At 40.1% G+C, this 13,860-nt stretch overlaps 1 protein-coding gene across 5 annotated transcripts in view; it reads right to left on the reverse strand.

Annotated features, from left to right (window-relative positions):
* The window catches only part of nbeab (neurobeachin b), a 201,460-nt gene that overhangs the window by 124,043 nt on the left and 63,557 nt on the right, over positions 1–13,860 (reverse strand). For all 5 annotated transcript variants that reach the window (XM_026191617.1, XM_026191619.1, XM_026191618.1 and 2 more), the window contains exons 10-17: positions 13,610–13,743; positions 11,715–11,823; positions 9,416–9,568; positions 7,839–8,007; positions 2,508–2,587; positions 1,824–1,886; positions 1,345–1,442; positions 826–918 (exon numbers count right to left, since the gene is read on the reverse strand). In XM_026191617.1, coding sequence (XP_026047402.1) covers positions 826–918; positions 1,345–1,442; positions 1,824–1,886; positions 2,508–2,587; positions 7,839–8,007; positions 9,416–9,568; positions 11,715–11,823; positions 13,610–13,743 — 899 coding nt within the window. The remainder of the gene's footprint in view (positions 1–825; positions 919–1,344; positions 1,443–1,823; positions 1,887–2,507; positions 2,588–7,838; positions 8,008–9,415; positions 9,569–11,714; positions 11,824–13,609; positions 13,744–13,860) is intronic.

The raw sequence follows: 13,860 nt of genomic DNA on the forward strand, positions 1-13,860 counted from the left end.
TTTTTCTATCTCACCAGCCTATGAAATCTTGAATTGGACATGGGCATGAACAAAACTAAAACCATTTTATATGGAGGCATGATTAAAAAAGTTCCAGGACTCTAACCGAAAAAAAAGCCAAGATATCCACCACCTGCCATGCTCCCAGCACTCCTGCTATTTTTAGATCATTCTGGACACCTTTGCTTGGGCAATTGCTTTGCATAGTGGAAATCCTCCACTGTGTAAAAACAGCACCTCTTTAACTTTATTGTGTTTTTGGTTTTGAAGTACACAGGGAGGCAAATCTGGTAAGTAGAGTGAAAATTGTGCTGATGCAAAAAACAAACAAAAAAAAAAACAAACTGCTGTGTGCTCCTGCACTGCACGATGGCATGAAAGCACGCCTCGCCTTTAAACACATTAGACTGGTAGAGTGGAACTTTGGGTTGGTACTGTAGCCTCAATCTGGGGGGTGGAAGTGGGCTGAATTCAATGCACAACCTCAGATGATGAGTATGCTCAAAGATATGCTCCTTACATAATGTGACACATGGAGGCTTTGGCACAGAGGGGATTTTGTCCCCTGATATGAGCAATGGGCCAGTTTAACAAAGAAGTTAAATCAACAGCATGTGACAATAATAGTTATGTAAGCAGTCCAGAGGTGCACAGAAAGTTCATCCTAAAGGGGATTGGATTGAATTTAAATCAAGTAAGAAGTCTCAGGAAATTTTTAAATTGCATATTAGATATTACAACATTACATATTGAGTTTCATTAAGCTTTAGATTAGTCACTATAAAATGCATAAGCGTGTGGAATTACAAAGTTATGTTAACTCACTTATGGCCCAAATGCTTAAGGAAGTACCCAAGGACTTTGAGGGACTGCACGCGAATGCTTTCACTCTTGGAGGCCATGAGCTTGTAGATTACCCTGCAATATAAACAAGCAGTGAAAACGACAGTACATGGTCTTGACAGAGTATAGCCCTGATGATAAAAAGGCTTTGCAGCAGTTAGCTGACAACAACTTCCTCTCAGAATGAATTTACATTAGCATCAAAATCTGCTATAGAAAACACAAGCAATTTCCTTAGAACTCACTTGTAATGCTACACTGTGTGCATTTATATTTTATAGGATCACATCGGGCAAGTTTGATCATCACATACAGTGAAATCAATATGGTAATATTGTTACTTTCCTATGCATATTTTTTCCCTAGTTGAACATATGAATTATTCATGCACCACACGGGCACACAGCATCAGCACAAGCGTTAGGTGCTTAGGTTTATTTTGTGAAATCACCTCTTCATTTTGTGCCTGAACAGCAAAGAGTCTTTCCCTGAGGGGCTTACCGTATTCCATTTCTCTGGTCAAAAGCAGGGATCATAGAGGCTGGATGCTCAGACATGAGGGCCACCACCAGCTGCAGCACATCATGCAGATTCTCGTCCTGCAGTCAATCCAGTGGAGAAAGAAAGTTTTAGAAAAGCAGAGAGCACAGCTTTTCTTCTAAACAAAAAGATTCCTTATTAAGACTAATAAAAGTGCAGTAAAGGCAGAATTTAAACAAACTGCAATCACAGAATACAACTGAGGCTCTGATACAAGATTTAAAAAAATCAGTACGAGAGCAGGGACCAGTTTTTGCACATCAGAAATTGCAACGTCAGTTAGATATAAACTAATTTGGCAGTTAAAGTGTTAAAATAAAAACAAACCGCTTCTAGATGAGTAATTATGAAAATGCACTGTGACCTCGAAGCTTAGAGCAGCAAAGTGATACAATAACACACTGAGTTAATTTGCTAGAAGCCGAGAGTCTCAGAGGTACCTCATGCATTGTTAACAAGTAGTTGAGGATGCTCTGTAGCTCATCCTCCTTCACACCTCGGTCCTGAAAGAGCGCAAAGAAAATTAAATATTAGAGAGGCTGAAAAAAGGCTTCAGAGCTTTTATGATTTTCCATCGATTCGTTTGAAATTGCTTGAGGTGAAACACAAGAGTTTTGGCATCCTCAGTGTCAATTTTCATTGTTGTACTCTGAACGGGTTTACGATCGATGCACCTCGTTTCTGCAACAAAACCGTATTGAACAGACAGATAACTCCAAACTTGATTTCTACTCTGTGTTAAAATTTGATATGTCTTCTTCCCTGCCCCTGGATGCGAGCACGATAATTAACTGCAGAAACATAATATCATAGGATGTAAGCAGCAACATGTCAACTTACCTGCGTGCAATAAAGAAAAACTAGCTGAAGCAAAGACAAACAGCAATTTGTAAAATTGAAACTCACAAATATATCTTCACGCAATGATGAAATAATTATTAAAACTGTCTTCTTCTTCTTCTTTTTTTTACTGAATCCATTAAACTTTTCATGCCCAGCTAGTTTCCTGAATTTATTAAGGAGCAGGCCAGGATAACATTATAGGATAACAGAGGAGCGATCTCCATATTTTCTCAGTGCAGCCGTGTGAGGAGCTATGAGGCACAAAGACAGGTAGAATATACCTTCAGGATGAGTTGCTTGAGGAAGAGAAGCATGAATGCCCGCAGAGAAATTATTTCTTTCTGGGTTGGCCTTGGACCATCTGTGAAAGGAGAGATAAAAATGAGAAAGGAGGTACAGGAACCAAATAAAACATATTCCTGTCATTTATTTTCCAATCTTGTCTCAATTTTTAATATTTTATTGGTGCCTTATCCGTTCCTTTTTGATGTTTTTTAATAACCTTAAAATATTTCTCTCGTTAAAGTCATATTTTCTGCTCCTCTGGGCTTTTGAGAAAAAGCTTGGGAGCCTTTTAAAGCGCAAGTGACTATTTTTAGATTTATTTTGGGTATGTTTTGTTGTTACAGTTTTTGGTCTATGATGTCCTTTATTGATTCACTGGATTCACCTTCAGTGTGTGGATGAAAAGTTTCACCAACAACCTAGTGTTGGGCATACAGCCAATCTCCCACTTTGTCATCAGAGCAGAACACGTACTCTGGCTTTATGCTTTAAGCCTGGGAAGGGCTCATTTGGAGTATTCATCTTAAACGTATTCATCATCCACACAGCATCCAAACTCTGTGTATCCCACGTAGCCTTGGCCACAACACAGTACCCAGGCAGCCAGCCCAAGGTCACCTCTGTCACACCTGCCCATCACACCTGCCAACATCTCATTAAATCTACGCAAAATGCCTTTGCCAACTTAAGGTCACTTTGGCACTCTGAAGTTAGCCTCACATTCTAACTTAGTCAACATGTGATGAGCTAAGCGCTGTCACCAGGTGTAAATAAAATAGAACGCCAGGAATGACAAAAAACGCTGATTAACCGTCATATCAAAGAGCTGCTCCCGTTGCAGTGATTTGGCTGGCACAAGAATTAATGTTGACACAATCAGCCACTGCTCATTATCATAAGCTCTTCAGTATTAACCAAAACATGTTTTCATGAGCAAACACTCTAATGGGCTCCAGCAACAGGCAGATCACAACAATACAGAGCTATTCAGACCGACACATCAGAATATACAGGATGTGGCATACATTACCGTCTATGACAATACAAGCCAATCCCCTTAGGATTAGCAGAACTCTCACTGTAGCACAAAGGCAGGAAATCTGGTGCATGCACACACATATTTATATCTACAGTTCATTTCTTATACATCTTATGTAGCCAATAAGGTACACTGACAAAATCTGTTGCATTTACACAGGTAAGAAATGACAGTAACAGCGTTAAACACAAAAAACCAAGTGTTTAATGGAAAATTTGATACTTTTTTCATTGTCTTTCTTCTCCTCTCAGCCCTGATAAACTCTAACCTCCACCTTGGCAGAACACATGTTCATTTGAAATGGTGACCATGCCACGATGACAGATACAACCGCAGTAGACAACTGACCATCCTGCTTCAACAACCGGTCAATGTAATCAATGATGAGGCTCCCTGAGGTTGCAGGATGATGGTAAGTGCTGCTGCATCCTGACACTGATTAATAGAGGGAGAGACAAAAAACCCAGGGCAGGGACAGAGTCTGACATAGAAGGGACGATAAGAACATTATTACTACAGCTGCCGCATCTCAGTTATTCGCAACCAATTATGCTCAGCAGCTCTGAACGGCCCTTGTTTCTCATTTACAGATTGCTTTACTTCCTCAAGGGCACAAGGAGAAAGCCTTTATTGAAAAGCGATTTATGTCCATGTGATTAATGCAGGAGCCTAATTTCAGGTTATGACTGATGATAATAACAAAGTTATGGCATGCACAAAAACATGTGTGACGTCTATTGTTACAAGGGTTTCAATAGAATAGTGAGTAAATTAATTTGTTGAGTGAATGTTTCCAAACAAACAAATTCTGACATGATGTAATAATCTGCAGTAGCACTCACTTTTTCCTTTAGATTTAGCCATGAGTTGCTTTTGCATCTTTTACCCAGGTTTAACCTTTTTTGTTATGGCGTGTAGAGTATAATCACTTTAAACTGCAATAAGAAAACATTTCATAGGGACAGACTGCAATTCAGTCCTGCCCTTACTAAAGGGTAAAGCAACTTGTGGCTCTATATTGATGTTTTACTGCATAAATGTGATTCTTTTGTAAATACTGTCTGAAAAATGCCTTAAAGTTGCAGCTGCACTGGGACAACTTAGAACTAGATTTTTATAACATACCAAACCAAACATTGTAATAAGTCGTATTTCCAGATTGCTATCCTACGAGTGTGCATAGTGCCCCTCAGTTACCTAGTCAGATCCACTCCGTGCATGAAAACAGCATGATGGTAAATGTAATGCCATCCCTCTTCTTCTCGCCACATATTTCCTCCACCAAAGATTGTTCAAACGTGACTTGTAAACAGAACGCAGACAGGCTACAGACAAATGTTTGTAGATATTAAAACCTTTTTTTTCCCTTCATGTGCTCTGTTGAGTTTTCATGGTATAAATTTGTAAATGTGACAGCACACCAATGAAAGAAGTGAAAGCCTTCTCCAAAGATACATGGTGGTTTACCCTTAAGGACGACACGCACACGCACAAACTATTCATCTAAAACTCTTGATCGTATTATTCCTCTGAAGCATCCCTGCATGTCTGTAACTGGTGATTTCTCTTATAATGGGGATAACATTAAAGTGAATGTGGTAAATGGCCAAGAAACTTTGCTGCCCATCTCATTACTCATTATTTAGTAAAACAGTCAAGGCAGAGACAAAGACAAAAGGAGAATGATATAGATTGAGACAAATTGTGTGCTGGCTTGTGGGTACATGTCACAGACTGACAGAAGCTGAGCAATGAGCAACTGTCTATGAGTGTCTGCACTGATTCTGCGCATAACCGAATGATACATGGCTTTAATTTGATAGCGCTCTCTATTAAGACCTGAGGGGAAAAAAAAGGGGGAGGCACTCCCAGAAAAAGAACGAGTAGCTGGAGGAAATCAGTTTTAAACGCCCTCTCTGTGTCCTATAATTGAACACTTCATTATCCGCTTGGCTCTCTCCCTTTTTGTATGCATCTTTGTTTGGTCATTTTTCAGTTTAGGAGGACAGAGAAAAACTGAATTGCCAAAAGATGCACAGATCAATGAAACCAGACTCACTCGGAAAATTACGTACAGCAAAAAGGTGATCCATTTGAGAGGTCTTCCATTGAATCTCAACCATTATTTCAGCCCATTACAGTCTACCAGGCACACAACGACAATCAGCACCATAATTGCACTTTGTAAAGTCTGTATTCAGGGACAGCTTAGCGAAAAAAACAACCAACTCAGCAGAGGAATGTGCTTGACAAGTATGGACTACAAAATGTAAGTGCAGATGTGGATGTGTTTGTCACACCTCTTTTTATTCACAGTTTTGTTGAGCGGCGACTGCTGCATGTGCCACTTAAAATGCATTTTTTTGTTTATATTTCTCCAGTGTACTTTTTGGATCAGTCTTAATTTTGTGCTGATGCATGATGGAACGCCGAAACAGAATTTCACAGACTTTCTAGTTTCCCTGTGTACTTCAGCTCTGTCCCCTTTAAACACAGACACCTTGTGAAGGAGCCTCATCTAGGCATTCAATTATCTGAGTCACAAGGCAATGCCCATGATTGTAAGTCAAAGTCTGGGATAGACTGGTAAATCTGGAGCTTTTTTATTCTTAACCTCTGCTGACTGTTTACCACACGAGTTGAAATCCTTGGATGGCTCCTACCTGTTTATCTCATCGTCATTCTCTCATTTGGTACACGAAATCAAATTACAGTCAGATATAATCGTAAGTCAGAGTAGTTCTAAACAGGAAACTCGCTCTTGAAACAATCTTGTGCAAAAAAAAAAAAACTACAGTTCCTACGTTTAGGACAGAAACAAGTCCTAAACAAGCTATTTTAGCATCACAGTAAGTTATTACAAATTGGTGAACGGAGTGTTCAACACACAGGTTATGATAAAATCTTGTCGGAGTAGGGTGAAAAGAATTCATTGTCCTAGAACATGAACTCAAGACAAGACATGAGAATTAAAAGGGAAAAATGTCCTAATAGGATTTTGGCTTCAACACTTGCAAAAGTCATGTGATTTATACAATTTCATACTCATTAAATGCTCCCTTGTGGCCCATGATCTGTTATAAACTGCTCCCATCAGGATAGAAATGTTTCATGACTAAAACAGATAACTCTGTTTAATAATTAGAATTTTGTTTTCTTTTTTTATTAAAAACAAAAATAGTACCCAAATCATGGCATCAGAAATGCCTCAATAACTCCTCAGTGTAAAGGTCAAGGATTCAGGGTTTCTTTAATCTGGCCCACATCTCTAGGATGAACTTTCATTACTTGAATCCTGTTAACATCCTTTGATCTACAAAGGAAGGAATAAGGGACACTACCTGGTGTGAGCTGATGTGATTTGGAACTAAATAAAGTCAGAAATCATGAGCGTAACTCAGCCTGTATGTCACTACCACTATTAGAATTATATCAGTTAGGATCACACCCATTGGTAAAGTATCATGGACGCAGGCAAAGTGTCTTGATGTGGTATATACAGACAAAACACTGCAATATTCAGCCAGCTCTGCAACAGCCCGACAGAATTAGTAAGAAATGATCAGTGCCGCAGGAAACGCTGGGGGTAGAGAAGCATGATTTTTGGAAGAAAACAGCCTCTGATTGTACAACAAGTATGACATTGTCATTGTCAGAATACAAGCTTCAACCTTCAGCAAGTAAATTTCATTGGGCATTGGTGCAGTATAAAGTGAGCTCTACGATCCAACATAAAACAAATCTTACACTGTGACACAGATAGTTTCAGTAAAGAATAATGGATAGCAAAAAGGAAATGACAGTTCAAGGGCACTTTCACTCCCAGCACAGCCTGCTTGGTGACATGCTGTTGTTTCACAGACTGAGAATGCCAGTCATGCTATTGGCCCAGGTTTCAGAGACCTAACACCCACACTAAGCACCCGAGTGGGATGACAATATTGATATGGTGTGTCTGCTTCACTGTCATCTCCTGTGATGGCCACGGTCCTAACAGCTGACAAGCAAGCGCTTCCATGTGGAGATGAGTCATTTCAAATGAGGGGGAGCTGCTGCCATTTCAGGAAGACGCTTTGATAGCAGGCTTTTGACTGAACACAATGACTGTGATTGGTTCGGTACCAATGAGTTGCTTACGAAAACACCGAGCTTCTTGTGGATGAGCCCTCGGATGGATGAGAAAGAGTTTACATAAACAGCAACCCCCATCAAATCAAATCCTAAATCCACATCAAAGAGAGAAAAAAAGAACTTGCTCAAAATGATCTAGGATGCTTCATAGGCTCACCAAGACCCTTTGGTGTGATGCCGCTGCTTTCTGAAGGGTTGACAGCCCAGTAGTAGTACTTCAGCGTATGCATGAGCTGAAGCACAGTCCCCACCCGACGAATAGTGTTGTAGATGGTCGCTGTGCCAATAAACTCAGCAGAAAGGTAGGTATACAGAGAGAGCTGTACCTGGAACACAAACATAGACACATAGATGTACTCATGTTACTAAATGCACAGTTAAGTAAAAAATGTAAGTAAATATTGACATCAGCCCAATGAACCACAAACCACTTTTAGAAAGAAGTTTTGCTGTGATATTTCACACTAACCGAGCTCATTATCCTTGCAGGTGTATGCTCTAGATGGCCACTGACCCTGTATTACTCAATTTCATATTTGTCGCAGCTCCACTCTGTTCAGTGATGATTAGCATGTCCTCTGTAATTAGCAGTAGACCTGAGAAGAATCCTTAATCCTACTACAGCCCTTTTAGCACTAAATACTGATGGCTTTTCCCCCATATGTCATAAATTGCAAGATAGTAATGAGCCAAATATGAGTCATGATGAAAGGTGGCAGAGTGGCTATGATGTGCGTGTGATGTGATATCGTTTGAGGGCCTCTGAGACAAATGAACACTGCAATACTGTTAAAGCAATATCCATGGGAACAGAGTATTAAAATTGCTCACAAAATCTTATATGACCATGGAAGGACATCATAGGTCCCGTGTAATTAATGCACAGTGCATGTCAGGGTGCTCACTGGCACAGCTGGCTCTCTGCAGCCTGTGCAGCTCGAGAATATGAAGAGAGGAAATGTGGACCTTGTGGGATGTCCTCAGGGAAGGAGCCAGAGTAGCTGTGTGTAGCTAAAGTGTTCTACCCCACTTCATTACCTAGCTGTTTCTTTCATTTCTCTACTCTTTTCTCTATGCCCTATTTTGGAGGAGTGTGGCAGTCGAGCCTCCAGACACTTTTGTATTTATTTCCTCTTTTTATTTATTCATGCCTTGGCACCACAAGCAGCATTCCTGAGGCAAATGTATTTGCCACACACACATTTAGCTTCTTTGATATACCTCATCCTATTTTTTATGGGTCATTTTTTAAAAGGAGGTGGAAAAGACCTCTGGAACATTTAAAACACGCTAGAAAAGCAGTAGTTCACTGAATGTCACTTGGGCCCTGAACACCGTCTAGAGGTAAAACGACAATTTACTTTTATTTGACATCTCAACTGGCAGAGTAAGAATAGCTTTCCTTTGGTTCAAATTTTGCAAGTTGATCCTTGGAAAAATATTTAATAATTATTCATAAAAACGTTTTTCACTTGCAGTGTTATTACCCATAGAGTTTATTTTATTGCAACATGCACAAATGCTTGCTGTCACTGAGAATCGAATCTCATCAAAACTGACACCAGTATGATGCATACTTGACAGCCTGTTTCCATTAAAATAGAATGAATGTGTAAGGATTTTTATTTTTTTATTACCACCCCACGCTACAGAAGAAATCATTATGTGGGGCATTACTAAAGCCTGTTATTGTAACTCTGGATATGCCAGTGAGAGTTACCTGCAGGAACTCACCTTGGCAGGGGTGTAGATCCAGATGGCAGGATTGAAAAGGATGTGGTCACATAGCTGCTTCAGGAGTGGTGCTCCATGTGTTAGACCATCCAGATACTTTGCAAAGGAGAGGAACTGTTCTAATACAGCCCTGGTGATGTGTACACGTGATGACTGTAGAGAGAAGCACAGAGTCATGTTAAATAACAATTGTGTCACCAAGACGATTCTGCTGTAAGCAAGTTTTTATGTTACTTGATACTTGCTGCATCAAGCAAACCCTTAAGGTAACTGTTTGTGAAATGTGTCTGCAATATCCAGGGGAAGCTAAAGCCTTTTGTCACAAACCGAATAAAAATATCTGTAACTGTGTCACCGACACCTGAAAGATAGGCAGAAGCATTAAACTACAAAAGTGGGCAGCAGCAGATAATATAGTGTGATATGATAATGTGCATTTTGAAAATCTACATCTACACATATAAATATATATATATATTCATCTATGTGTATGTTGTGTATGTTGGCATGGGTGAAAAATTGATCTACTCAGTCATTTTGTCAAGTTACTGAAGTCCAATTATAAATTAAATATACTGTATATTATATTAAAATATTCAAACAAAATGAGTGCAAGTTGTTTTGACTTTGCAGAAAAGTCAACTTTGACGAGTTCTTTTAGCGATCATGTCTGGCACCTGTTCACTGTCCAGGTGGACACTTGCTGAGGGCAAGAGAGGGGATAAAATGAAGGCCCGGGAAGAAGGGAAGGTGTGGCATAAACAGATAATGAACAGATGGTGCGATATGTGAAAGTGTGAAACCTGGCGGCGGGAAGGAAGCAAGGGAAAAAAAAAACCTTCAGCTCTCAGGTGCCGACTCTGCCTGGCTGTTAGTTAACAGCAGCTGAAGCCAGCAGGAAGGCAAGTCACTGAGTGACAAAGTGGCATCATTTCTCAGCGCTCCAAAAGAGCGAGCACTCTAGAGACACCGGCTGCTAGATCTGAATCACAAAATGGGTAAATAAAAATTGATGTGAAAAGAAAGGGAGGGTGGAGGAGGGGGGTGTTCTTCCTCTAGCTCTGTTTAGTTCAAAGACACATTTAGGACTCTGCTACAGGCAACGACAGATTAGAGTAGTAACGGGGCTGTGAGAGTGTGGGGAGACGCGGTGCACATTGGCACTGAGGACAATGGTAGATCGCTGGGATAGGACTTTGAAAAGATTTTGTTGGGAAAAAAAGCCAAATAATTTCCCAGTTATCCTTTTATTGAACTAGAAAATGAAGTGGTGAACATGTGCTTTTTTCAACTATAATAAACGTCTATACAGCTGTTATTTTATTTGTAATTTCTCACAGACAGTCAGACAGCATCTTACACGCATCATGATTATTATAATAAACCCTGACTTTTTTGTTGTGGCCTATGAGCACATCATAACAATAAACATACAGACAGACATTATGAAAGAACAACATATTGTTTAGAACAAGCCAGCAGATGCCTGGTAAAAAAAATATCTAATATAAAAATAGCAAAACTATAACAAATTTAATAAGATGCATATACTGAATACATAAAAAGGTAAAATACGCACATTTAGAGAGTGAGAATTTGATGATGAGCTGTACTGTGCAAATGTAAAGCAGCATGAGTGAGTGTTTGCAGTGATACTGAGTCTTGTGGTCTGTTAGCAGGGGAGCGAATGCTCTGTGTTCAGTAGTGTGATGGCTATGGGGTAAATGCTGTTGTTTAATCAGTTTATATAAGCGTACAGGTTCTATAGTGAAGTTGGGTCAAAATGTTCCTGTATTATTCATACAAGAAAAAGAAAGACAAACAACCAATTAAAACTGCCTGAAGCCGAATCATTTCCCTTTCAGGGCCATCTTCGTGTGCATGTCTCGACAGCTTGTAGCATAGCTGGCAGGTTTTTGGGTTTTTTTTACTACATTCACAAGATTTGTGAACTGTGAATGTGTTCCCGGGATGAGACTGAACAATAAATTGTACTGTACCATATTGAGAAATTTGATGAAGGACATTTAGCAAATACGACAAGAACTGATTTGTGAAATCTGTGTCTTGTGGAAATGTGTGAGATCAAGGAAGCATCTAATCTAAATCTAGCTTTGATGAAAGCAGTCCCAGCTCGCACAAGGAGATGAACCTGAAGGCAAAACTGTCTGAATTTTTCTATTTTATTTTTTATGGACTGATTCCAGAAGACTTTGATAGTACTGCGTATTTTTACAGGTGTGGTAACACAGGTTAAATTAGAAAACAGTGGCAATATTTTGTGTAAGCTCTTGCATACCTTCTCTAGTAGGTATCCAATGACCAAAAATCCCTTTCCTCCCAACATCTGTTCCTGCATGGCCACGGAGCTCTTGAGCAGCTCAAGCAGAAAAGCCATGAGAGTGGCACTGTAAAAGTAAAAGTCACAATCTCTCATACAGGAATAAAATGCTCATCGACTCACAGACTCTTAAGATGTAATTTGTCCATCAACTATTCTATAAACAGAATGAAAAGGGGGGGGAACAAGGTCATTTTCAGAGGATGTCAGAAGTCAGCTGGGAACTCTAGCTCACTGCTTTCATCCCTCTTCAGTGCAGGAGAAAAGGCTGGTTTGCTGGGTTCTCCAGGGACAGGGGAATTTCTTTATGGTGAACTGTAACAGAGTTTGTAGGTATCATATTTTTGTACGAGGTGGGGGAAGAAGGAGGAGGCAGGGCAGTGCAGTGAAGGCATTTTTTTCTTTGTTGCAGGGTTTTTTTCTCAGCAGAAGCCTTTGGCTGAGGAACAGTGGTGCTTGGTGACACTTCTTAATCGGCTTTTCCTCACATCCTCTAGTGGTTTTCACCCCAGCACAACAATCACAAGGACACAATCACTCCTCTGCAGGCTTGCTCATGTATAGAGAACATACACTACATGCATACAAACTCCTTTACTTAATGTTAACTTCAAGTCGTTTTTTTTCCCCTTTGGTCTATTTACTTAAACAGAGAACAGAATTAAATGACACGACTCTGTGTGGGTCTGGTTTATCCCATGATCCTTTGCTGCAAGCAGAGATTCTTTCCAATTTGGTCGAGGAGTCGTAGCTGATACGACACCAGCACTGCTTGGAAATCAAGGTGACACAGGCTCACGCTATTATTAAAGGGGATTTTTTTTAAATCACTATTTGATGATGCTGTCAAGAGCAGCCAAGGCAGATCAGGGAGCATTATATGGAGTTAATTGTTGCAGACGCTTTGAACTTCTCAGCCCAACAGGCTTTTAGAAGGACTCAGTCTAAAAGCCACGGCAAGGACAAAGCAAAGTGCTTGGGAGAGTTGCACACAGTGAGCCAAAGACTCTAACATGCTAGAAAGAGAGGAGGAGGGACAGAGAGCTGAGAGGAGAGGAATCTACAGAGGGACAGAGCTTTGGGTATCAGGGATTTGTGCTGCTATGCGGCCACTCCTGCGTCCATCCATGTCATTGAACTAACACAGGATTAGAGCAGAGCTCCGGCTCCATCCTGGGCACAGTTGGGAAGCTTTGGGCAGACCAGCTCAGAACGATGGGGTGAGAGGAGTCTGAAGCAGTGAGCAGAGATAATAATGAAAGGGGACTACAGCTTGACCAAGACTGCTATATGATACAGAAAATCTCATCACTGCATTATTTATCCAACAAATCCATGCTGCAGACCCTGGGTGTTTCTGAAGTGAATCCATCATAAGTTGTCATCTACTATAAAATCATAAGCAAACCCACATTCGTAGTTTTCAACCATATTAAGCATCAAGTTTAACAAAATAGCCCATTGCTTCTGTTGATTTTACTCCCAGTGAGTTATGAGGTTAACTGCCAATAAGCTTAACACCACAAAAAAGGGTGATAATTATTTGGAACACCTCAGTGACTTCCCAATTAGGATAAGTCAGATGCTGGAATGTTGCAGCTGAACTTGATAATTTACATGAAGATGTATTCATGGGGAAAAAAAGCAACCCTTAAGTCATTTTAAGAAGTGATTAATATTACTTTAGTTGCCAACCCTTCATCAGTCACAAACACAGCCATAAATCACAATAAAAAAAATATCAAAAAGGAATTAAATTCACAACTTTCCCCCCTCATCTACAGTTTCATGTATATAACTTCTACTTTCATTTCTAAAAGAAGTTGTACAGTCTCAAAATTGCTTCTTCTTACCAGACAGTTGTTTTCACCTGGCTGTCATTCAGCTGATGAAAGTCCAGCTGGGCAAAGAGGGGAAAGAGAACCTGGATCCCACCAATAGAGTGTATGGCACTATGGATGGAGTGAGTCACTGTGGCTTTCACATCCTGGAAGGGTAAGGCAAAACCCATAAATACGCCTTCGTACGGACTGAATTTTAAACCTTATGTAATAAAAATGAACGAGTCAGTACCTAAAGTATTGAGCACAAAGTTAAGAGTAAT

This window comes from Astatotilapia calliptera, chromosome 14, assembly GCF_900246225.1.
Source record: "Astatotilapia calliptera chromosome 14, fAstCal1.2, whole genome shotgun sequence".
Lineage (NCBI taxonomy): Eukaryota > Metazoa > Chordata > Actinopteri > Cichliformes > Cichlidae > Astatotilapia > Astatotilapia calliptera.